Source organism: Oryctolagus cuniculus, chromosome 15 (genome assembly GCF_051225735.1).
Source record: "Oryctolagus cuniculus isolate XC-2025 breed Fujian yellow rabbit chromosome 15, ASM5122573v1, whole genome shotgun sequence".
Lineage (NCBI taxonomy): Eukaryota > Metazoa > Chordata > Mammalia > Lagomorpha > Leporidae > Oryctolagus > Oryctolagus cuniculus.
The window spans coordinates 85,465,311-85,487,780 of record NC_142881.1 but is presented as its reverse complement, the minus strand read 5'-3'; the positions used below and the strand labels follow the sequence as shown (position 1 = coordinate 85,487,780).

The window sequence follows — 22,470 nt, the reverse complement described above, 5'->3', positions numbered from 1 at the left end:
AGAGACCCGTGCTCAATCACATCATTATTAAGCTCATCTGGATGGCTGTGGATCTTCTCATGAGAAAGTCGAAGGCAGAAGGACCACAGTTTTTAAGAGCTGCAAAGCAATGTACAGAATTAGTTCCATATCCGGGAAAAATACCCTTCAGGAACAAAACAGGGACACTCCCAGATGAATCTCTTGCCACCAGATTTGTTTTAAAAAAAAATACTTGAAAGTGTTCTTTAGTTGGCAGAGAACCATAACAGAAGGAAATTTGGTAGCTGGAAAGTAGAAAGAACAATAGAAACAGTCAATACTTGGATAAATATAATGCACTATTTTCTCCTTGTAAGTTCTTAAATATCTGTATGATGGTTGACAACCACATTGTGTTAGATGCCTCATAGGACAGCTTAGGGAAGGCTAAAGGAACTTGCTAGAGACAAACTTCTGTAATCCTTAAGTAGTAAAATATTAATTTTAGGCCGGCGCCACAGCTCAGTAGGCTAATCCTTCGCCTTGCGGCACCAGCACACCGTGTTCTAGTCCCGGTCAGGGTGCCAGATTCTGTCCCGGTTGCCCCCCTTCCAGGCCAGCTCTCTGCTGTGGCCAGGGAGTGCAGTGGAGGATGGCCCAAGTACTTGGGCCCTGCACCCCCTGGGAGACCAGGATAAGTACCTGGCTCCTGCCATTGGATCAGCGCGGTGCGCCAGCCGCAGTGCGCCGGCCGCGGCAGCCATTGCAGGGTGAACCAACGGCAAAAAGGAAAACCTTTCTGTCTCTCTCTCTCTCACTGTCCACTCTGCCTATCAAAAAAATATAAATAAATTAATTAATTAATTAAAAATATTAATTTTAAGCAGTCCATTAAAAGTTACATATATATATTAAAATCTTTATTTAAAGTATTGAAATAGATGAAAATTCAATAAATAAAACCAAATGAAATACTAAAATATACTTAAAATACCCACATAAGTCAGGAAAAAAGAAACAGAAGAATGAAAATGAAAAAACAAATAATAAAATGATAATATTACTTAAATGTAAACACAGTAATAATTACATGAAACAATTATTAAACAGATACTGTCAGAATGGAAAAATAAAGACAAAGCTCCATGTCATCTTTAAATAAAATTACATAGACAGGGTAAGTATAAAAGGATAGAAAAATGTGTACTATGCTAGCACTAATCCAAAGAAAGCAGCTGTGGTTCTATTAATACCAGAGAAGGGGCACTTCAGAACAAGGAAAACGATCAGTAATAACCAGATTGAATTACTAATGATTAATGAGTGGTAGATACCAAAAATACATATGCAAGTAATAACAGAGCATCCAAACTCATAAAGAAAAACTTCTAGAACTGAAAGGGCAAGCGGCCAACTCCCCACTCATAAAATGAGACTTCAATATTCTCTTGCTGTGACCGATGAAAAAAGAAACAGAAACCCATCGACGTCAGAACTGGATCGCAACCAACTATTTATCAAACACTCTACCCAACAACTGAGAGTAGGTATTCTTTTCAACATTCATGACAATAGGCTCTACCCTGAGTCATAAAGCAAATTTTAAAACATTTCAAACAGATAAAATCATACAAACTACATCCTAAAAATGAGTAATACAATGATAAGCTTTGAAACCTTCAAATGCTTGGGATTTAAGCATATTTCTAAACAACTTATGGGTCAAAGAGAAAGTTTTAAGAAGATTTTTTTAATCTTCTTAAAGATTAAAAACTTATATAAAAATATACACATAGAAATATTTCTAAGAAGCTCCTCATACGGTACTTAGAGGGAAATGTATAGGATTAAATGCTTACACAATGAAACAGAAAAGTTCTCAAATCAACAATCCAAGCTTCCACCTCCTGACGCTGTTTATTAAAAGAAAGAAAAATGCAAGCAGAAGAAATTCAATAATAAATATAGCAAAACAAGTCAATGAAATTAAAAACTGAAAACCAGTGAAGAAAATAATGGAAGTCTGGTTATCTGAAAGCCTTTTAAAGACTGAAAAATCACCAGGTAAGCTAGCAAAGGCGAGAAGACACAAAGGATCGATGTTGGGAATGAAAGCGGCAGTCCTGCCACCGACCCTGCAGACATTAGGACAATGAGAACACACTGCAGATAACTCCAGGCCTGCACATGCGACAGCTCAGATGAAATGGACTCATCTCTTCAAGGCCACAGACTACCAAAACCTGAGATGAGTAACTGAATAATTTATAGCCATCACAAAAAGTGAATCTGGAGTTAAAACCTTCCCACAAAGGATGCTCCGGACCCAGTGTTTGCACCGGTGAATTCTACCATCTGGTGAAAAGAGAAGTCACTCCAATCCCACACAACTGCTTTCACAAAATAGAAGAGAAAGGGAATCCTTGCCAATTTACTTGATGAAGCCAGGATTAACCTGACATTAAAAGCAAAAAGACAGCACCAGGAAACAAGGCAATATCCCTCATAAACATGGGAGCAAAAATCTTCAACAAACTATTAGCAAGCCAAATCCAAGTGCATACAAAACAAATAAGGCGTTATGGCCCATTGGGCTTACCCCACAAATGCAAGGGAGATTCAATATTCAAAAATCAGCCAACATTGCCCATAATGCTGATAAACTACAGGGGAAAAAATCACATGATCGTATAATTTAATGTAGAAAAATCACTTGAAAGATTTAATGTGATTTTTAAAAAAAATCTCTCAGTACATTAATAAGAATTTTTCATCACCTACTAATGGGCATTAACAAAAAAGCCACACCTGGCACCATATTCTGTGGAAAAAGATCAGAAACATTCTCCTAAAATTAAGAATGCAGAAGAGATGTCCACTCTCTCCACTCCTTTTCAACATGCCACTGGACCATGCAGGTTGGAAAGGAACTCTAAAGGTGTCCCTAGTCACTGCTAATGCCATTGTCTACATAGCTATTAAAAAAAAAAAAAAAAAAACTCCTAGAATTAATCATTGAATTTAGCAAGTCCTCAGCATACATAGCTTACATATAAAAATAAATCAAGTTGCTATATACTAGAAAGAAAAAAAAACAGAATTTTTAAATATCACTTAGAATAGTGCTCAAAAAATTTAAATACTCAGGTATAAATCTAAGAAAGCAAGCAGCTGTCTGTGCTGAATGCTACAGATGGGTGAATGAAATCAAAGACCTAATACACACTGTTTGTGGATCGGACTAGTCAACGTAGTCAAGCTGTGAATTCTCCTCCCGTCTATTTCATGCAATCGTAATTCAAACGCCAACAGGACATGTTGTGGGTTCAGGCAAGTTGGTCCCGACATACACATGGCACTAGGTTATCCAAAGATGCAGGAACAGAAGTCACCAAGCAAAGCGGAAAAGGAAGAAGGAAGGTGGAGGACTCAGGTTAGCTGATGCAGTGACTCACTGTCAACAGCAACGAAGGCAACGCTGCAGAAGCAGTAGACAGAGAGCAACAGAACGGAGTCTAGAAAAAGAGATACACAAGAGATTTCTGCAAAGGCACAAAGACAATTAAATGAAAAAGGGGTCATATTTTCAACAAATAGCCCTGGAAGAAACAGACATTTCCATGTCCCCCCAAAAAATTGGTATCAAACAAACAAACAAACAAAAACAACCTTAAGGGTATAGATTTATAAAACTTTTGGAAGGAAGCATGGATGAAAATCCTCCCGGCCTTGGCTAGACAAAGAGATCTCTGTAAGGCATAAGCCAGAGAAAGCAGAAAGCCGGATCAGCTGAACTGCATCACAGATAAAGCCTTCCCATCTGTGAAGGAGCCTACTGAAAAAAATGAAAAGCTAAGCCAGAGACCGATCATTTCTCCTGCAAATGAAACACCGCCGAGCAGGAAAAATCACGACACTGATACAACATGGCAGAATCTCACGGGTGTCGTGCTGCGTGAAAGAAGCCGGTCCCCAAGGACAACGTGTGTTTGCCTCTATGTCTGCAGTTTTTTGGAGAAGACGAGCTTTAGGGAACACCAACGGCTGTCAGGGCTTGGGGTAGAGAAAAGATGTGCTCTATGGGGCGGCAGTTGGGAGCACGGGGGGCTGGGGGCTGTTTTGTGTCTTCATCACTGAGGCTATGACATGACTGTACGTGTGAGCTCAACCTCAAGGAATCGTATAACAACAGCCACCCGATGAGTTACTGACGTTCCCAGTGATCAGTGCGGCAGATGCTGAGAGGACGTGGCGCAGACACCCGAGCTGGCCTAGGGGATGAGGCTGGGACAGCCCAGGGTGGTGGCGGGGTGGGCGTGGGGGATCCTTGGAGGAAGTAACAGAGAACAAAGCAATAGAAGCAATAGTCCAGGTAGAGCAAAGGTCATCCCAGGCAGAGAAAAGGGTATGTGTGCGATGTTCATTGGAAACCCAGCAGCAAGGTGCCGGATAAGGCTGGGAGCAATGGCCCTGCGTGGCGGGGGCCACTCCTAGGGTTGTTCAAGCCAACGCAACAATGTCCAACTATCCTGGGAGCCAGGCATTCCAAGTGGCAATGACAGTCACATCTGTGCCTTCCGAAGACCCACCTGGCCCTCGTGTGGACTCCAGGGTCTGCACTGTCCCCTCTGGCGGTCTGGCTTGGCCATCCAACTCACCTCACTTAGCTATAACTCAAGTTATGGCTAAAACTCACACCTAAGAGGGGACGTTGCTTTGACAGCAATGACCAGCATGAGGATGTGAGACGGCCAGCAGCAGGGGAAGACAAGAGACGGCTTAGGGGTCTCTCACAGAGCACCCACAGGTGTAAACCCCTTCCCATTGAAACTATGTGCCCTTGCAGATACGAGTTACAGCCACAAGTGAGGTCCAAGGAGCAGGTAATCAGGAGGCTCTTTCTGCTGACCCAATGCAAAAATTCAGACCACAAGACCCAGCAGGAGCTAAGGCAGTCAAACAAGAAGGCAGGAACCAGGAAGGAGCAGGGGTGCCTGCTTGGAAAGGCTCCTAGACAGTGGTCCTCGTAAGCCACAACCCCCTCATGCACAGCCTCCCCAGAGGCCTCCATGGTTCCAACCACCTGACGGGTAAAACCCAATCACCCCATGGGGAACCAGTGCTCTTTTTACGAAATCTGACACTTTACAAATCTCAAAATGACTCATTGTGAAACGAGGGTGACATCAGGCACAGGGGTGACTGCAAAGAATTGGGGCTAATGCAATCTGCAGGCTACGGCCTGAACTTGAACCTGCAGGCCATGCTGTCAAAACACTGGGCAGGTCACTGTCATTGTTATGGGAATTTCCACAAAAGGCAGGAAGAACACACATAGATACACACAAACACACACACACACACACACACGCAGGCTCAAATTCTGTCTCATCACCAAAGGCGGCCCCACATGTGCCCATGTGACTTACTCTTTCTAAGCCCTCGTTTCCTTATTGGTAAAATTTCAAGATTTGGGAGATAATTAAATGAAAAGAAATAGCTAGTGTCCAGCCCCCAGAGACAGTCGACAAATGACCACTGCTTTTTCATCACCCGACAGCACTGCCCTGTGGTGCTAACAAGCACTCCACTGCTCTCCGACAGCTGGCAGAGTAGGCAGAAGAAGCACCCACACTGAGACCCAATTAAACGCAAAGAGTCAGCATGCAAATTGTCAGGAAGGCCAGGGAACAAGCCTTCTCGGACAGCTCTGCTGAACACAGGATCCGGAACCCCAGGAAAGGAATTCTGCCCAACATAAAGCAGTAAGAGCGGGCTCTGGGACTCTGGCCAAGACCTGGCTTGCAAAGGGGCAGCTGCAGCCTCCCGCAGGCTTCGCGTGTCTGCAGAGGTGGGATAGCCAGGAGGAGGGTGGTCTGCATGGATTCCACAAGAAGTGAGGTCACAGGCAGAGACTGACCCCCCAAGAGTCATGCACCACACAAGAAACCGGCAATGAGAGCCACAGAACCAACAGACTGTACAATGAGATTCTCAAAAGTCACAGAGGGGAACATTATGATTCATGTACTGCAAGAAATACAAGAGACAAAACAAGGAAAAGGGTTCTGAAATCAGGCTGACTTGGAAAAGGACAAAATGGTACATCTAGAATGGTACATCTACATGATCACTGAGGTTTTAAAAACAAAACTTCTAGGGCTGTGGCGTAGTGGGTAAAGCCGCTGCCTGTGGTGCTGCCATCCCACATGGGTGCTAGTTTGATTCCTGGCTGCTCCACTCCCCATCCGGCTCTCTGCTATGGCCTGGGAAGGCAGTAGAAGATGGCCCAGTCCCCTGGGCCCTGCACCCACGTGGGAGACCCAGAAGAAGCTCCTGGCTCCTGGCTTTGGATCAGCCCAGCTCTGGCTGTTCTGGCCATTTAGGGAGTGAATCAGTGGATGGAAGATTCTCTCTCTCTCTCTCTCTCTCTCTCTCTCTGCCTTTGCTTCTTTCTAACTCTGCCTTTCAAACAAATAAATAAAAAATCTTTTGGGGAAAAAAAAAACCTCCATGTCTAGATTAAACATCAGATATGACACAGCTGATAGGAGACTCAGTGAGCTGGAAGAAAGTTGAAAAGAAATGGTGCAGAACAAAGCACAGAAAGACAAAGAGAAGGAAAAGGGGGAGGAGAAGCTGAGTCACGGAGCACAGAATGGAGAAAGCAGAGCACACATCCACTGTCCCAAAGTTCACAAGAAAAAGAAGGGGGTGGGGTATAATCGAGAAAGCACCCAGAACTGACAAAGCACACCCATTTCCAAATTCACACATAGAACGGGACGAATACCCAGCAGAATACACTTTAAAAATATCCATGTCCAGATGCATGGTAATAAAACTACGAAACAGGAAGAATGATGCATGGCAAATTATGTTTAAAAGACGAACCATGAAGAGAGTTCATTTCTACTCAACGGCTAGGGGAACCCTTCTATGTGCGGTAAGAAATGTGAATCTGGGAAAGCTATCCTTCACCAATTAGGATAAAATAAAGGCATTTCAGACAAATGGAAGCCAAAAGAGTCTGCTCCACACAAACCTTCACCAAGGAGAAGTCCGTGTACTACAAGCACATGGACGATAATCCCAGGTGGAAGGCTATGGGTGCAAGAAAAAATGGTGAGGACACATATGGAAAGTCTACTGGTAACCCCAAATGAATACTGCTAAAAGAGTGATAATAAATATATTATTTGACAAATTAACTAAGACAAGATGTAATTAAAATACTGTACAACAGTCACGTATGGGGCTGGTGTTGTGGCGCAGCAGGTTAGGCCGCTGCCTGTGATGCTGGCATCCCATATGAACACCAGTTCAGGTCCCAGCTGCTCCACTTCTGATCCAGCCCCCTGCTAAGGCTCCTGGGAAATCACTGGAAGGTCATCCAAGTGTTTGGGCTCCTACTGCCCATGAAGGAGACCTGAATGGAGTTCTCCTGACACCTGGCTTCAACCCGGCCCAGCCCTGGCCATTGGGACCATTTGGGGATTGAACCAGCACATGGAAGGGCTCTCTCCCTCTCTCTCTCTCTCTTTCTGTAACTCTGCCTTTCAAATAAATAAATCTTTTTTTTAAAAAAGTAACGTGTAAGTTGGAAAGGGATAATTGTATTTAATTATTAAATTACCAATTAATTATATATAATTGCTCTTATTAAATTAAATTTTTTTAAAGATTTATTTATTTATTTGAAAGGCAGTTACAGAGAGGCAGAGAGAGAGAGAGAGAGAGAGAGGTCTTCCATCCACTGGTTCACTCCCTAGATGGTGGCAATGGCCAGAGCTGAGCCAATCTGAAGCCAGGAGCTTCCTCCAGGACTCCCACACAGGTACAGGGGCCCAAGGACTTGGGCCATCTTCTACTGTTTTCCCAGGCCATAGCAGAGAGCTGGATTGGAAGTGGGGCAGCCGGGTCTCAAACTGAGGCCCATATGGGATGCTGGCACCGCAGGCGGCGGCTTTACCTGCTATGCCACAGTATCGGCCCCTTAAATTACATTTAAGAGTCCTACAGTCTTGGCCGGCGCCGTGGCTCACTAGGCTAATCCTCTGCCTGCAGCACCTGCACACCAGGTTCTAGTCCCGGTCAGGGCGCCAGATTCTGTCCCGGTCACTCCTCTTCCTGTCCAGCTCTCTGCTGTGGCCTGGGAAGGCAGTGGAGGATGGCCCAAGTGCTTGGGCCCTGCACCTGCATGGGAGACCAGGAGAAGCACCTGGCTCCTGGCTTCAGATCTGCGCACCCACCGGAGCGGCCATTGGGGGTGAACCAACGGCAAAGGAAGACCTTTCTGTCTCTCTCTCTCTCTCTCTCACTGTCCACTCTGCCTGTCAAAAAAAAAAAAAAAAAAAAAAGAGTCCTACAGTCTTTACATATTAATTGAAAAGAATGCAAAGATATTGTTTAAACATTATTAAAATACCTGTTAAATCATTTTAGGGCAGTCATTAAAAGACCAATCATGAGGAGAATAAGTTCCATAGTAGAAGAAAAAAGTTAAATTAAAATAAAGCATTAAAAAGAAAGCAGGGGGGGAAAAATGGTTAGAAAAAGGCCAACCAAAAATATGAAAATAACAAAGTGGCAATCATTCTAATATATTAATAACTATAAAAATGTAAACAAACCACAGTCTCCAGTTAAATGACCAAAGATATGACACTAGATTTTAAAACAAAGTAAAAAAAAAAAATTCTTCTCATTACAAGAGAAATACCTAAAACATCAGGACACAGAAGGGTTAAAATAAAAGGATGGGGGAAACTCCAGGCATGCATTGAACACCAGAAAGCTGAACAAGTCCAGTCATTGCTAGAGAAAAGCAGCATTAAGACAAGACACACTACTGGTGAGAAAACAGGTCACCACACTGTGACGACAATTATCTAAGATGATATAAAAATATTAGGGGCCGGCACTGTGGCACAGTAGGCTAAGCTGCTGCCTGCAGTTCCGGCATCCCATATGGACACTGGTTCATGTCCAGGCTGCTCCACTTCCAATCCAGCTCTCTGCTATGGCCTGGGAAAGCAGCAGAAGATGGCCCAAGTGCTTGGGCCCCTGCACCCGTGTGGGAGATCCAGAAGAAGCTCCTGGCTCCTGGCTTCGAATCAGCCCAGCTCTGGCCTTTGGGGCTATTTGGGGAGGGAATCCGTGGATGGAATACCTTTCTCTCTCTCTGTCTCTGCTTCTCGCTCTCTGTAACTCTGCCTTTCAAATAAATAAATAAATCTTTAAAAAAAAAAAGTTCATCTAACTCAGCAACAAATATATCAAGAAGGAATTGGTTCGTGCAGGAATGCAAGATCAGGAAACCAATTAATGGGCCAGATTAACAAATGAAACCAACCAAAACTCCATGATTATCTCCAGATGTGGGGATTCCATGTGCATCCCTCCCACCCTCAGGCTCCAACGCTGAAATCTCCCCATGAGGGCTCTCCTTGGAGAAAAACACTTGGTGACTCTCAGAAGGGTAGCTGGTCTCATGTCAGTCCTGCTTTAGCGGAATGGAAAAAAAAAAAAAAAACTGCCATATTGTTGTTGTGTTTTGCATTTTCTTTCGCAGCCCAACAGTGGTTTGGGGATGACAGTTGTGCTCTGTGACTTCTGTAAACTTCCTTATTATGCAAATGAAAGTAAAAGGTTGCCTACAAAAGTCTGCACCCATTAAGGAGTTCGGCTTTCAGAAATTAGAGGAGGAAGCGCTGAGTTAGAGGGAGGAGACACAGCCAGAAAGAGCAGAAGACTGGGCCAGACAAGGTGGTTTCTGTCCTGCAAATTGAGGGGGGCCTCACCCCACTGCTGGCAGTGCCCTGAGGAAAGAGAGAAAACCTCAGAAAGCAGAAGTCCCCAGCACACCCGGGAGGGCCTGGAGCGGCTCCCAGGAGCATGGAAGACACCAAAGGAGGAAGCAAATCTATCAGCGCAGTTGTGCCCTGGGCTCCCAGGTACCCTGCACACATTCTCCAATCTGTGCTGCTCAGACTGGGTTTCCTGCCAGCTCCCAGCAACCTGCACTTAAAGACAAGAAAGTCGCACAGCCATTGTGTCGTTCTGTCTTCGCACCTGCTGCACCCGTGCAGGCTGCTTGGATAAGAAATGGGAGACAGAGATAGACGGATGACCCCCATGGCAGGAGGCAGCAAAACCCTACCTTTCCTCCAGGTCTGGCCACTGCTTGAAGTTGTCTTGGGGGTCACTGCTGGCGTCTCTCTTCTGGGCATCCCCAGCCTGCTCCTGCCCAGCCCCCAGGCACTCCTTCAGGTCCCTGCGCAGGTGCAGCGTGCCGCTGGCCATGCTGTCCAGAAAGCTGAGGATCTGAAGGCAGCTCTGTGTCCTGGGGGGGAGGGGGCTGTGAGGGGAAAAGGCAGCCCTCAGCAAGTCAGCAAAGGGTCTGATCTTGGGGGTGTCGACCGAGGACTGCCGAGGAACCCCGTGCTCTTCCTCTGGGGGCCCAAAACAGCCCAGCAGGCAGAGGTCCTCGGCCAGCTTCTCGAAGAGCCCGTTCCTCCTGAAGAAGTCGCCGTTGACTGGGTCCAGGTGCAGGGCTGCAGACAGGGCGCACAGGGTGTGCAGCACCAGCTCCAGGGTCTGCTGGGAGGACCCCGCTCCCCACGTCTGCGGCGGGGGGTCCTGAAGCGAGCCCTCCAGGTCGGAGAGCAGCGACAGCAGCCCGTTGAACCCGCTGGAGACTCTGAAGGCAGCGCGGCCTTTGGGGCTCTCCAGGATCCGGAGTAGAGACTGAAAACAGAGAAGAAGCCGTCAAGACCAGCAGAGCCGGTGAGCACGGAGCTAGCTTACCCATGGATGCCTTCTTTCAGACGACCATGCCAAAAGCCTACACCCACGCCTGGGGTTGAGCTAACTGTCCCATGTCTTCACTTTTATTTGACCTCCAGCTCACACCCCACCCAGCCACCCACCCAGGGGTGGGGGGTAGTGCTCACACAGCCCTCTCTGGTCCCTTACCAAAACTCTCATCACACTCTACGGCAGTGCCTTAAAAAGTGTCCCAGCTCTCTCCACCACAGAGCTTGCTCTCTGCTTCGGGCCTCGCATGCACTTAACTACATTCCCTGCCTGGCAGCGGGGGTTAGGGGGGAGGGATAAACCATCCCCTCATGCTGAGCGCCAGAGCCACTACGGAACCCGCATAGAAGTGGCTTGCGACTCGCCATCACCCTCTCTGGTGGGTGCATCCATTAGAAGAGGAGAGATAATACAGTGAATCGACTCAACACCTGGTGTGAGAAGAGAACTCGTCGAGGAATGGAATACACAGAGTAACAGCGGGTGCTGACTGTGTGTGGCGAGCACCTCGGTGCTACTCACAGCACAGCCTGTAGAGCCCACGGCCCTGCCCACCACTGAGAGCTCTGTGGGGCAGGCACACTTCCATCTCCTTCCCAAGTCAAATCTCTACTGAGCCTTTACAATACACCATTCATTGACTGCAACGCGCGGCATACAGCAGGTATCCAATACTTGTTTCTAAAAGGAGGGGGCAGGAGGGCCACGTTTAAGCCATGTTCCTTCTGTGGCAAAGCTTCAGAACATCAGATAAATGCGAAATGACCGCCGTGTGAGTTACTTTTTGATTTACTGATCCCATAAACCGCATCAGACCCCACTAGAATCCGCCATTTATGCCTGTTCCCTGGAGAGTGGCAGTCAGTCCTCCTGGTTCTTGCTCCGAGGCGGGAGAGGGCTTTGGAGGGTTTTACCCTTTCTGATACTTCATGCACGAATGAGACAGGAGAAGGGGGACTGTCTGAGCAGGCACAGTTTGGCGTCAACTCCGGGATGCCTTGAGACACAGTCCGGAGGGAAAAAGAAAAGAGAAACTGCACTTTGGGCAGGAGGCGTGGGTGGGGAGCAGTGTGCACTGGAGTGGCAAGGTGTGGGGTGACACCCTGCAGGGCGACGCAGGGAAGTCAGTGGACAGAGCACTGGTAGCCTGCAGGAAAGGGAAGGAAGGGACTGGATGTAAAAGCTCACAGGACTACGAAACAGGAAGTCAGGTGCTGCTGAAAGAGGTCTCAGCTCCAGTTGCAGAATGCAGGTGATGTATCTCCTAACACCAGCGAGAGAACACAGCATGTGTCCCTGCCACAGATTTTGTTCTCGGACTCTGGACTCCACCGTAAGAAACCTAAACTGGGGCCAGCGCTGTTGCGCCACAGGGTCAGCCACCGCCGACGACATGGGCATCACAGGCTGCAGCGAAGGTTCAAGTCCCGGCCTCTGCACTTCTGATCGAGTTCTCTGCCAATGTGGATGGGAAGGCTAGCAGAAGAGGTTCCGATGCCGGCGCTGTGGCGCAGCGGGTTAACGCCCTGGCCTGAAGTGCCGGCATCCCAAATGGGCACCAGTTCGAGACCCAGCTGCTCCACTTCCGATCCAGCTCTCTTACTGTGGGAAAGTAGTAGAAGATGGCTGAAGTGCTTGGGCCCCTGCACCCGCGTGGGAGACCCAGAAGAAGCTCCTGGCTCCTGGCTTCAGATCGGCACAGCTCCAGCCGTTGTGGCCAATTGTGGAGTGAACCAGCGAATGAAAGACTCTCTCTCTCTCTCTTTCTCTCTCTGCCTCTCCTCTCTCTGTGCAACTCTTTCAAATAAATAAATAAATAAATCTTTATTAAAAAAAGGAAGAAGAGGTCCCAAGCATGTGGGCCCCTGCCAGCCACACGGGAGACCCAGATGGAGCTCCTGACTTCTGGCTTTAGCTCGGCTCAGACGTGGCTGCTGCAGCCGTTCGGGAAGTGAACCAGTGGGTGGAAGATATTTCTCCGTCTGTCCCTCCTCCTCTCTCTGTTGCTCTGCCTTTTAAACAAATGAAAGGAAGGAAGGAGGAAGGGAGGGAGGGAGGGAAGAAGCCAACCTGCTTGGCGGGCCATCAGTGTCACATTTGGGGCAGAACATAGGATGATCCTGGACTGTGTCACTACACACAGATTCTTTCAAAGAGGAAGAGGAATGGTGGCCAAGGAGCAGTTCAAGGGCTCCCACGGCCCCATCTGTGACATGTGGGTAAAGTAAAAACAACAACAGGCTGGCGCCGCGGCTCACTAGGCTAATCCTCCGCCTTGCGGCGCTGGCACACCGGGTTCTTCTCCCGGTCAGGGTGCCGGATTCTGTCCTGGTTGCCCCTCTTCCAGGCCAGCTCTCTGCTGTGGCCAGGGAGTACAGTGGAGGATGGCCCAAGGCCTTGGGCCCTGCACCCGCATGGGAGACCAGGATAAGTACCTGGCTCCTGCCATCGGATCGGCGCAGTGTGCCGGCCGCAGTGCACCGGCTGCGGCGGCCATTGGAGGGTGAACCAACGGCAAAGGAAGACCTTTCTCTCTGTCTCTCTCTCTCTCTGTCCACTCTGCCTTTCAAAAAAAAAAAAAAAAAAAACAACAACAACAACAAACAAAGGCTGTAGTAACTAGGAAAGGCCATGGTTATATTGTACAACAGATAAACAACATAAAGTGTGGTAAACCCTTGAAACCAATCTTTGCCTAGTTATAAAGAAGGAAAAGGTTGGAGGGGGGCAGGCGTTTGGTCTAGCAGTTAAGACACCCGTATCCCATGATGAGTATCTGAGTTCAGTTCCCAGCGGTGCTCCTGAGTCTGGGTCCCTGCCAATGCAGGCCCTGGGAGGCAGTGGTGAGGGTGCAAATGGTGGGTCCCCACCACCAGACTGAGATGCCAGCTCCTCGTTTGGGCTTGGCCCAGTCCCGGCCACTGTGGGCATCTGGGAAGTAAACCCACAGACAGGAGATCTCTGTCTGTCTCTCTTCCTGTCACTATTTCTGCCTCCTAGGTGTGTGCATGTGTCTGCCTCTCAAACACATTTTTTAAAAAATAGCAATGACACTGCTTTCTCCTCCTGGATAAGGCCAAGACCTGGCTGAGTCAGATTTTGGCTCAAAGTCCAGGAGAGAATTTTGCTTGCAGACAGATCCTTAAAGACAAGCACGTCCTGGTTGCCCCTCTTCCAGGCCAGCTCTCTGCTGTGGCCCGGGAGTGCAGTGGAGGATGGCCCAAGTGCTTGGGCCCTGCACCCCATGGGAGACCAGGAGAAGCACCTGGCTCCTGCCATCAGATCAGCGCGGTGAGCCGGCTGCAGCGGCCATTGAAGGGTGAACCAACAGCAAAGGAAGACCTTTCTCTCTGTCTCTCTCTCTCTCACTGTCCACTCTGCCTGTCAAAAAAAAAAGACAAGCACGTATGTTGCTAGGGCAAGTTTCTTCTAGAATGTTGATTCTCCATGAGTGTGAAAGTCCATGGTATAGACCAGGGAAAGCCTTCCTCTGTGTAGACAGCCCCTAAAGCCATCTGCCCCATCCATCCACCCCTGGGGCTGAGAGAGCCTAAGGCAGGTGTGGGGAAGGTATGCCTGCCTGGTGGGAACATCTCACTCCCCACAGATTACGATTTCTGCAACAGAGCTGAAAATGCACTCTAATCCCAACACATGTGGCACTTGCGGCCCCTTCCTTCCAACTGATCACACACACACACACACACACGGCTCCACGTTAGCATGTGGCATGCACACGTCTCACCGTCTCAACCGACCTTGCACCTGGTCGCATGATGTGTGTGGTGAAAAATGAACCCATCCCAAACACATCCGAAATCTCCAGCTTGATGACACGAACCTGTTTTCAGAGGCTCCCTATACTCCTTCTTGGTAAAGGCAGAGAAAACCAATGAATGAAACTGTTCTGTGAACGACAGCACATATGACAAAACAAATACCCAAGCGGGAGAATGATAGAAAGACAAAGACAAGCAGGTTATAAGCAATGGTTTGAGGCCAGCGCTGTGGCACAGTAGGCTAAGTGCCCACAGTGTCGGCATCCCTTATGGGCACCGGTTAGAGTCCTGGCTGCTCCACTTCCAATCCAGCTCTCTGCTATGGCCTGGGAAAGCAGTGGAAGATGGCCCAAGTCCTTGGGCGCCTGCACCCGTGTGAGAGACCCGTAAGAAGCTCCTGGCTCCTGGCTTTGGATTGGCCCAGCTCCGGCTGCTGCAGCCATTTGGGGAGTGAACCAGCAGATGGAAGACCTCTCTCTCTCTCTCTCTCTCTCTCTCTGTGTGTGTGTGTGTGTATCTGTAACTCTACTTCTCAGATAAATAAATAAAATATTTTTTAAAAAAATAAGCAACAGCCTGAACCCTAGATGACCATAAACCCCCTTTTCCCTCTCGGATCTGCCTTTGAATTGTCCAGCTTGCAACCAGACACTGCTCAAAAGAGCCATCATTCAAAGAGGGCTGAGGGCCAGTATTTTCAAAACAGAAGCAACCCAATATTGGCCTTCATCACCATCCACTTCCCTCCGAGGGCCCGCCCCCTGCAGTTCCTAGCCGGCCATTTTCTTCCTCCGTCGGGCGGGGGAGGAGGAAGGGCTGGCTGTCCTTAATTGTTGCTTTGTTTGATTTATGAAATTCCGAGTCATTATCTAAAATGGGGGTAATCTCATTAGAACTTAGACGGCTCTATTATTCCTGAGGATGGGGTTAATTTCATATTTGCAGAGTCATAAAGTAAAGAGTGCAAAATCCAATTACAAAGGCTTAATTTCATAGCGACTAAAGAGAGACATTTCTATCATAAAGGCAAATAAATACTTCGCGACTTCGGGAACCGATTTGTCAGGACCCCAGAGCCTGGGAGGAGGGTCTCCATTACTGTCATTCAACTTTGCATGCTCATGCATCACACAGGCTTCCGAGTCCGAGGAAGGGAGTAAATTTAATCAGCCGAAGTCAAAGTAATCAGGCTAGGGTTGACACATTTCAAAGAAGGTCAGCGTTAAGCACATTTTCTCGTCCTTAACTCGGTTAGCATGTCATCGTCTCTGAGTTAGTATTCCTCCAGCTTGGATCTATAATATGGATGCCTGCAGCAAAGCGCTAACTACGTTAGGACTAACAGGATTTATTTCACATTCTATTATTTGTTATTCCTCATAATTTTCCATGTGTCATGCTGGAAGACTGGTGAGCTAATGCGATTAAGCTCCGAGTTGAACAGCTAAATGTATATTAGCAAATCAATCTGAATTTGTGCATAACCCAATCACGCCCCCCTTCCCCCGGCCACAGAGAGGAAATTCATTTGCTTACATTATTCTTTAACTCGGTTATCATTTGCCAGAATTAGGGGGTGAAGTCACGTGTGCTTGCGTGTCGATCTGGAAGCGCCTCTGGATTTGGGAAATGACTTGCCCTTGGCTGGTCTTGCCTGGAGTGGCTGGCAGATTTGGCACGTGGATGGGGCACAGGGATGCCACGGTGTGCTTGAGTCAACCAGGTAGCTGTGTTGGCAACCCTCTGTCAGGCAGTGGGAACCACCTTTCCCCCTGCCTCCCGTACCCTCACTCTCCCATGTTCCCCTCATCCTACAGCCCACCCACTTTATCGACACAAACCCTGCAGGCAGGAGCCACTTCACTTCTCCACTTTTTTTTTTTTTTTTTTTTTTTTTTTTTTTTTTTTGACAGGCAGAGTTACACAGTGAGAGAGAGAGAGACAAAGAGAAAGGTCTTCCTTTTTCTGTTGGTTCATCCCCCAAGTGGCCGCTACAGCCAGCGCACTGCGGCCGGCGCACTGCACTGATCCGAAACCAAGAGCCAGGTACCTCCTCTTGGTCTCCCATGCGGGTGCAGGGCCCAAGGACTTGGGCTATCCTCCACTGCACTCCCGGGCCACAGCAGAGAGCTGGACTGGAAGAGGAGCAACCGGGACAGAATCCGGCACCCCAACTGGGACTAGAACCCAGGGTGCTGGCGCCGCAGGCGGAGGATTAGCCTAGTGAGCCGCAGCGCCGGCCACTTCTCCACTTCTAAAAGGGGAGATGCAGCCAGAAATAGCTCATCTTACACCTTTGTCGCCAAAGTGCCAAGGGGTTCTGAAGACGACTTAGAGACAAATATGTACACCATGCATCCTATCCCGTCCATGGTGAGTGAGCCTGGAATGGACTCCTGGGGGGGTCCCCTCCCCATCACCCACTGCGGCAGCAGCAGTGAGGGCAACAGCAGCTCCTGGGGCCTCCCTGCTGCCCAGCACTGACGCGGCGTCCGGGGAGAAGACAGCACTTGAGAGCCGGCTGCGACTTTGTTAAATAAGTTCACCGCGCGTTCCTGCCTCATGGGCTCTCTTCAGAGTGCGGCTCGGAAATGATATTGAATCTGTAAAACACCATAATGGCTTTGCACTGCTAATGCTGGAGGCGCAGTCCTATTACCCCAGGGCTGGCACTCCAATAAGGCGTCTCTGGACTCCAGGGTCAACAAGAGGAGCCTTCCGGGAACACAGAACGTTCCTCTCAACCTGGCACACAAAAGCACCGCTCCCCTCCCCGTGAGGCAGAAGCGCAGCTCCCCTTTCTGCAGGGCTGCTGGGTGCTCCCCCCAGAAATGTCAGAAACACATGCTCACTCCAGAGAAATCCCAAGTTCTGGCTGCTTCGGTGGTGCCTACCCTCTTCCAATCAGACACAAGAACCAAGCTGAACCGAGACACAGGAAAACGCAGCCGGCAGTGTGGCGCAGTGGAACGACCGTTGGATCTCCAGCTGCCAGTCTTAGACAAACTCAACCTCGCCATTTACCGGTCCTGTGACATTAGTCACTGAGGCTTGCTGGATGCTTCTCTTTGTCTAAGCCAAGAGGGCTTCAAAGTTTGTGGAAAGTGCATGCTACAGCTAGACTATGCCTAGATTTCAATTTTTTTTTTGCACCAAAATAAACTTAGCTTCATTCCACTTTGCACAAACTTTTCAAGTACCCATTTTTTATTAGATGCCTGGACCACACTGAGGCTGGCGCTGCAGCATCGTGGGTTAAGAAGCTAATGCCAGGGGCTGGCGCTGTGGTGCAGCAGGTTAAAGCCCTGGCCTGCTGTGTCAGCATCCCATATGGGCACCAGTTCAAGTCCTGGCTGCTCTTCTTCCAATCCAGCTCTCTGCTATGGCCTGGGAAAACCCACGTGCTTGGGCCCCTGCACCCACGTGGGAGACTAGGAAGAAGCTCATGGTTCTTGGCTTCAGATTGGCTCAGCTCTGGCCATTGCAGCCATTTGGGGAGTGAACCAGTGGGATGAAAGACCTCTCTCTCTCTCTCTCTCTCTCTCTCTCTCTGGTCCTACCTCTCTCTGTAACTCAATCTTTCAAAGAAATAAAACAATTCTTTAAAAAACAAAACAAAACAAAAAAGAAGCTAATGTCAGCATCCCATATGGGCGCTTGTTGGAGTCCTGGTTACTCCACTTCTGATCCAGCTCCCTGCTAATGCGCCTAGGAAAGTAGCAAATAATCAATGGCCCAAGTGCTTGGGCCCTGCTACCCTTGTGGGAAACCTGGATGAAGCTCCCGGCTCCTGGCTTCAGCCTGGCCCAGCCCTGGCTGTTGCAGCCGTCTGGAAATGAAACAGCAGATGGAAGATCTGTGTGTGTGTGTGTGTGTGTGTGTGTGTGTGTGTGTCTCCTTTTCTCTCTCTGTAACTCTGCTTTTCAAATAAATAAATAAATAAATCTTTATTAAAAAACAGATTGGACCTCATGAAATGTAAGGTCCTTCCCAACTCTAAATTTGTATTTACTCTTTCTCTTATCTATTTAGAAAATTAACTTGAGAGACAGAGAGGAGAGAGAGAGAAAAAAAGAGTACTCCTATTTGCTGACCCAAATGCTCACATGGCCAGGGCTGGGCTGGGGCTGAACCCAGCAGCCAGGGGTTCAATCCAGGTCTCCCACAGGGGCCCCATTACTGAAGGCCTCCCTGCTCCTCCCCAGGGTGTGCCTTAGCTGGAGTCAAAAGGCAGAGTGGAGAATCAAGCCCAGGTTCTCCAACATGGGACACTGGAATCTTCTCCAGCAAGCTAAACACCCACCAGAAACTTCTACCAGTTCTTGGTATTCCTCTGCCTTCTCTTACTCTCTGCCTTGCCGTCCTTTCAACTCCTGTAATTATGATAGGCAAGTGTCTTTCTAAAGACATTGAAGTCTCCTTTTGTTTCCTATACATCATCTGCGCTGGTATGTGGGTCCCTGTCGTTCAATAACCTGGGTTTTTGTTGTCTGTGAAGGCGTGATCATTGTGGCCCTAAAGTCACCAGTGGAGGGACCACTCATGATGCCACAGCCACACGAAGCCCCGATGGCCGGAGCAACCATGTCAATGTCTGATACTGACCCTACAGATAAACGAAGTCAAGGACCAAACGCCATTTTCTACATTGTAAAAATATTCCATACAGAGATATCCCCATATATAAGTAAGTTAGGTTGATGGTTACCGCATCGGGGGAGTCAGAGCAACTGCCCTTTTTTTTCAATCCATCAGTAATCAAGTGGGGTTCGTCAATGACACATAAATGCAGCGTGGGTGGTCATGCTGTTTTATGCGCAGGAAGTCCCAGAGTGAGCTCCCGGGGGTGGAAGTCCACCTTACCACTGCTCAATACCGCAATACCGAGAAAAGCCCACAGACCCCAAGGCACAAAAGGAGCGGGAAGAAGGAACAGCACCAAAATCGGGACTGGAGGGGGGCGGATGGAGGGGAGGGGTGATTTTTATGACAGCCCCTCAACTGCTCCGAGGCCCTTTGGTGATTCGTCGCAAGCCAGCCGAAGCCTCTAGTTCACGCCACCACTCATGGGTCCCAAGCCAGTCTTGCTCGCCCCTGCACCACTTCCACACACCTGACCACTCTGCACTTCCTCTCCCAGCTCACGCGCCCCCACCTCTGCGAGCCTCCCCACCCTGCTTCTCTGCTCCCACAGCAGCCCACGCACGCTCAGTGTCTGCCCAGGACACTGACCGCCCTAACGGGTCTGTGAGCTCCCAGCTGCTCATTCCACCAAACGCCCCAGACACTCTGCATCAGACTTGGCCACTGCAAGATGCTAGAGGGACTCAAGCCAACCAGGCAGTTGTGTTGGTCACCAAGTAACAAGGCTCCCTGTCTACAGCATACAGTGTCCCTAGCTGCCTAGCCAGGGACTACATTTCCCATCACCCCTTGCATCCAGGTGGGTCCTGCCAGCCAGGGACTACATATCCCATTACCCCTTGCACCCAGGTGGGTCCTGCCCAGTGTTCTGCCAAACTGTATGCCAATTCTAGACCTGAACAAGGATGCCTTGTGCAGTTCCCCAGGGCCTCTCCTTCTCTGATCTGCCGGCTGAGTTAAGACAGCCAGGTGACGGCTGTCTCCGGGTGACAATCCCCCAATCACTGATTGGACTAAACCCCAGGAAAAAGTCTCTAGTGTGTCAGGCTGTTGAGGACGGAGGGTCTGCTGCCACAGCAGGGAGCACTGCCTAAGAGGACAGTGGCCAACCGTGTGAATGGATGAGTGCCTGGTATGCGTGAGCCCCCTGGTGCCCATTCACGGGAGGCTGGGAAATCACCTGCAGGAGGTCCAGTTTGAGCGGCAGCTCCCCCTGAGTGGACGAGCACAGGGCGCCCACGATGATGCTCATGTACTCCTCGGCGTTGATCACGGACAGCTGCTCCAGGATGCTGAGCGCGGCCGCCCGGTAGCTCTCGTCATCCAGGAAGATCTTGATGAAGGGCACCATGCCATGGTCCTTCAGGACAACTGTGGGCCAGACGGACAGGATGGGGCCGCAGCCAGGGCAGGGGGCCGGGGCAGGGGGGTCAGAACCTTAGCGTAAATCTCAAGGAAAGCATTCTCTTAAAATGTTCAAGGAGCTGGCGCTGTGGCGTAGCGGGTAAAGCTGCCGTCTGCAGTGCCGGCATCCCATATGGGCACTGGTTTGAGTCCCAGCTGCTCCACTTCCCATCCAGCTCTCTGCTGTGGCCTGGGAAAGCAGTAGAAGATGGCCCAAGTCCCTGGGCCCCTGCACCCACGTGGGAGACCCGGAAGAAGCTCCTGGCTCCTGACTTTGGATCAGCCCAACTCCAGCCAGTTTAGCCATTTGGGAAGTGAAACAGCAGATGGAAGATTCTCTCTCTCTCTCTCTCTCTCTCTCTAACTCTTTCAAATACATAAAAAATATTTTTTAAAAAATTTTCAAAGCCTGTTTTGCTATATTTAAATCATTTGCCCATTCATGCTTTTTTTTTTTGGTAAGCCACATCCACCCTTAAAGTGAGAAAGGGAAGAGAAACTTCTCTCTTCGCCACTGAGACTACTTTAAAAAAAAAAAAAAAACTTTGTTGGCATTGTGGCACAGCGGATTAACACCATGGCCTGAAGAACCAGCATCCCAAATGGGTGCTGGTTCGAGACCTGGCTGCTCCACTTTTGATCCAGCTCTCTGCTATGGCCTGGGAAAGCAGTGGAAGCTGGCCCAAGTCCTTGAGCCCCTGCACGTGTGCAGGAGACCCGGAGGAAGCTCCTGGCTCCTGGCTTTGGATCTGCACAGCTCCAGCCATTGCGGCCAATTGGGGAGTGAACCATCAGATGGAAGACCTCTCTCTCTCTCTCTCCTCTCTCTCTCTCTTTCTGTGTGTGTGTGTGTGTGTGTGTGTAATTCTGACTTTCAAATAAATAAATAAATAAATCTTTTTTTTAAAAAGAAAATAAAATACTTCTTTAAAAAAATCTTTTGACCAATATCTGCCCATAGAAGATAAGATCAAGGTAGCAGAAATACACTCAAGAGAGTCTCTGTACAATAAAACTAGATCTGTCTCTCCCTTTATTTCCCAGCAGGTGTCCCCTCTCTCTGCCACAATTCTAACGGGAAGCAAACCAGCACCCAAGGTAAGGACAGATTTGCTTCCTAGGTAGAACGGGGTGGGGGAGCACTAAGGAAGCCCGGCTGGTGGTATAGTTGTGCTGTGAAGCAATTCCAGGCACTTCTTCCCCAGGATCGCTATCTGGAGCCCTCTGTCTGGAACAGAAGCTATCCAGGAACGGCACCCTTCGAATGGCTCCACGTGGATTCCAGCAGGTCTGCTCCACTTCAGGCAGGGCTGCTCCAGTTATGGGCTGGGTGCTTCCTACATGAAAACTCCCTTCAAGGTAGATCCCTGGGGCCATGCATTCGGCCTGATGGTTAAGACGTGGGTCAGGATGACCCTGTACCACATCAGAGTCCCTGGGTTTGGTCCCTAGCTCTGGCTCATGACTCCAGCTCTCTGCTAAGCTGGACGCAGGGAGGTGAGTGATCCAGGAAGGAGGCCTGGATGGAGTCTGCGGCTCCCAGCTTCAGCACTGGGGGAATGAATTGGGGTGGGGGGAGTAGCTCTCTATCTCTTATTAATTAATTATTATATTCCTTTTTTTTTTTTTGACAGGCAGAGTTAGACAGTGAGAGAGAGACAGAGAGAAAGGTCTTCCTTCCGATGGTTCACCCCCCAAATGGCCGCTACAGCCGGCACTGCACCGGAGCCAGGAGCCAGGAGCCTCTTCCTGGTCTCCCATGCGGGTGCAGGGCCCAAGCACTTGGGCCATCTCCACTGTCTTCCCAGGCCACAGCAGAGAGCTGGACTGGCAGAGAAGCAACCGGGACAGAACCAGCACCCCA

The 22,470-nt window shown here is 49.1% G+C and overlaps 1 protein-coding gene across 6 annotated transcripts in view; it reads right to left on the bottom strand.

The window, feature by feature from the left end:
• WDFY4 (WDFY family member 4) overlaps positions 1–22,470 on the bottom strand; it is a 269,215-nt gene that overhangs the window by 192,104 nt on the left and 54,641 nt on the right. For all 6 annotated transcript variants that reach the window (XR_016221811.1, XM_089314169.1, XM_051837552.3 and 3 more), the window contains exons 11-12: positions 20,383–20,573; positions 10,124–10,710 (exon numbers count right to left, since the gene is read on the bottom strand). Coding sequence is in view for 5 of the 6 variants with exons in the window: in XM_089314169.1 (XP_089170295.1) it covers positions 10,124–10,710; positions 20,383–20,573 (778 nt within the window). In the remaining variant the exon portion in view is untranslated. The remainder of the gene's footprint in view (positions 1–10,123; positions 10,711–20,382; positions 20,574–22,470) is intronic.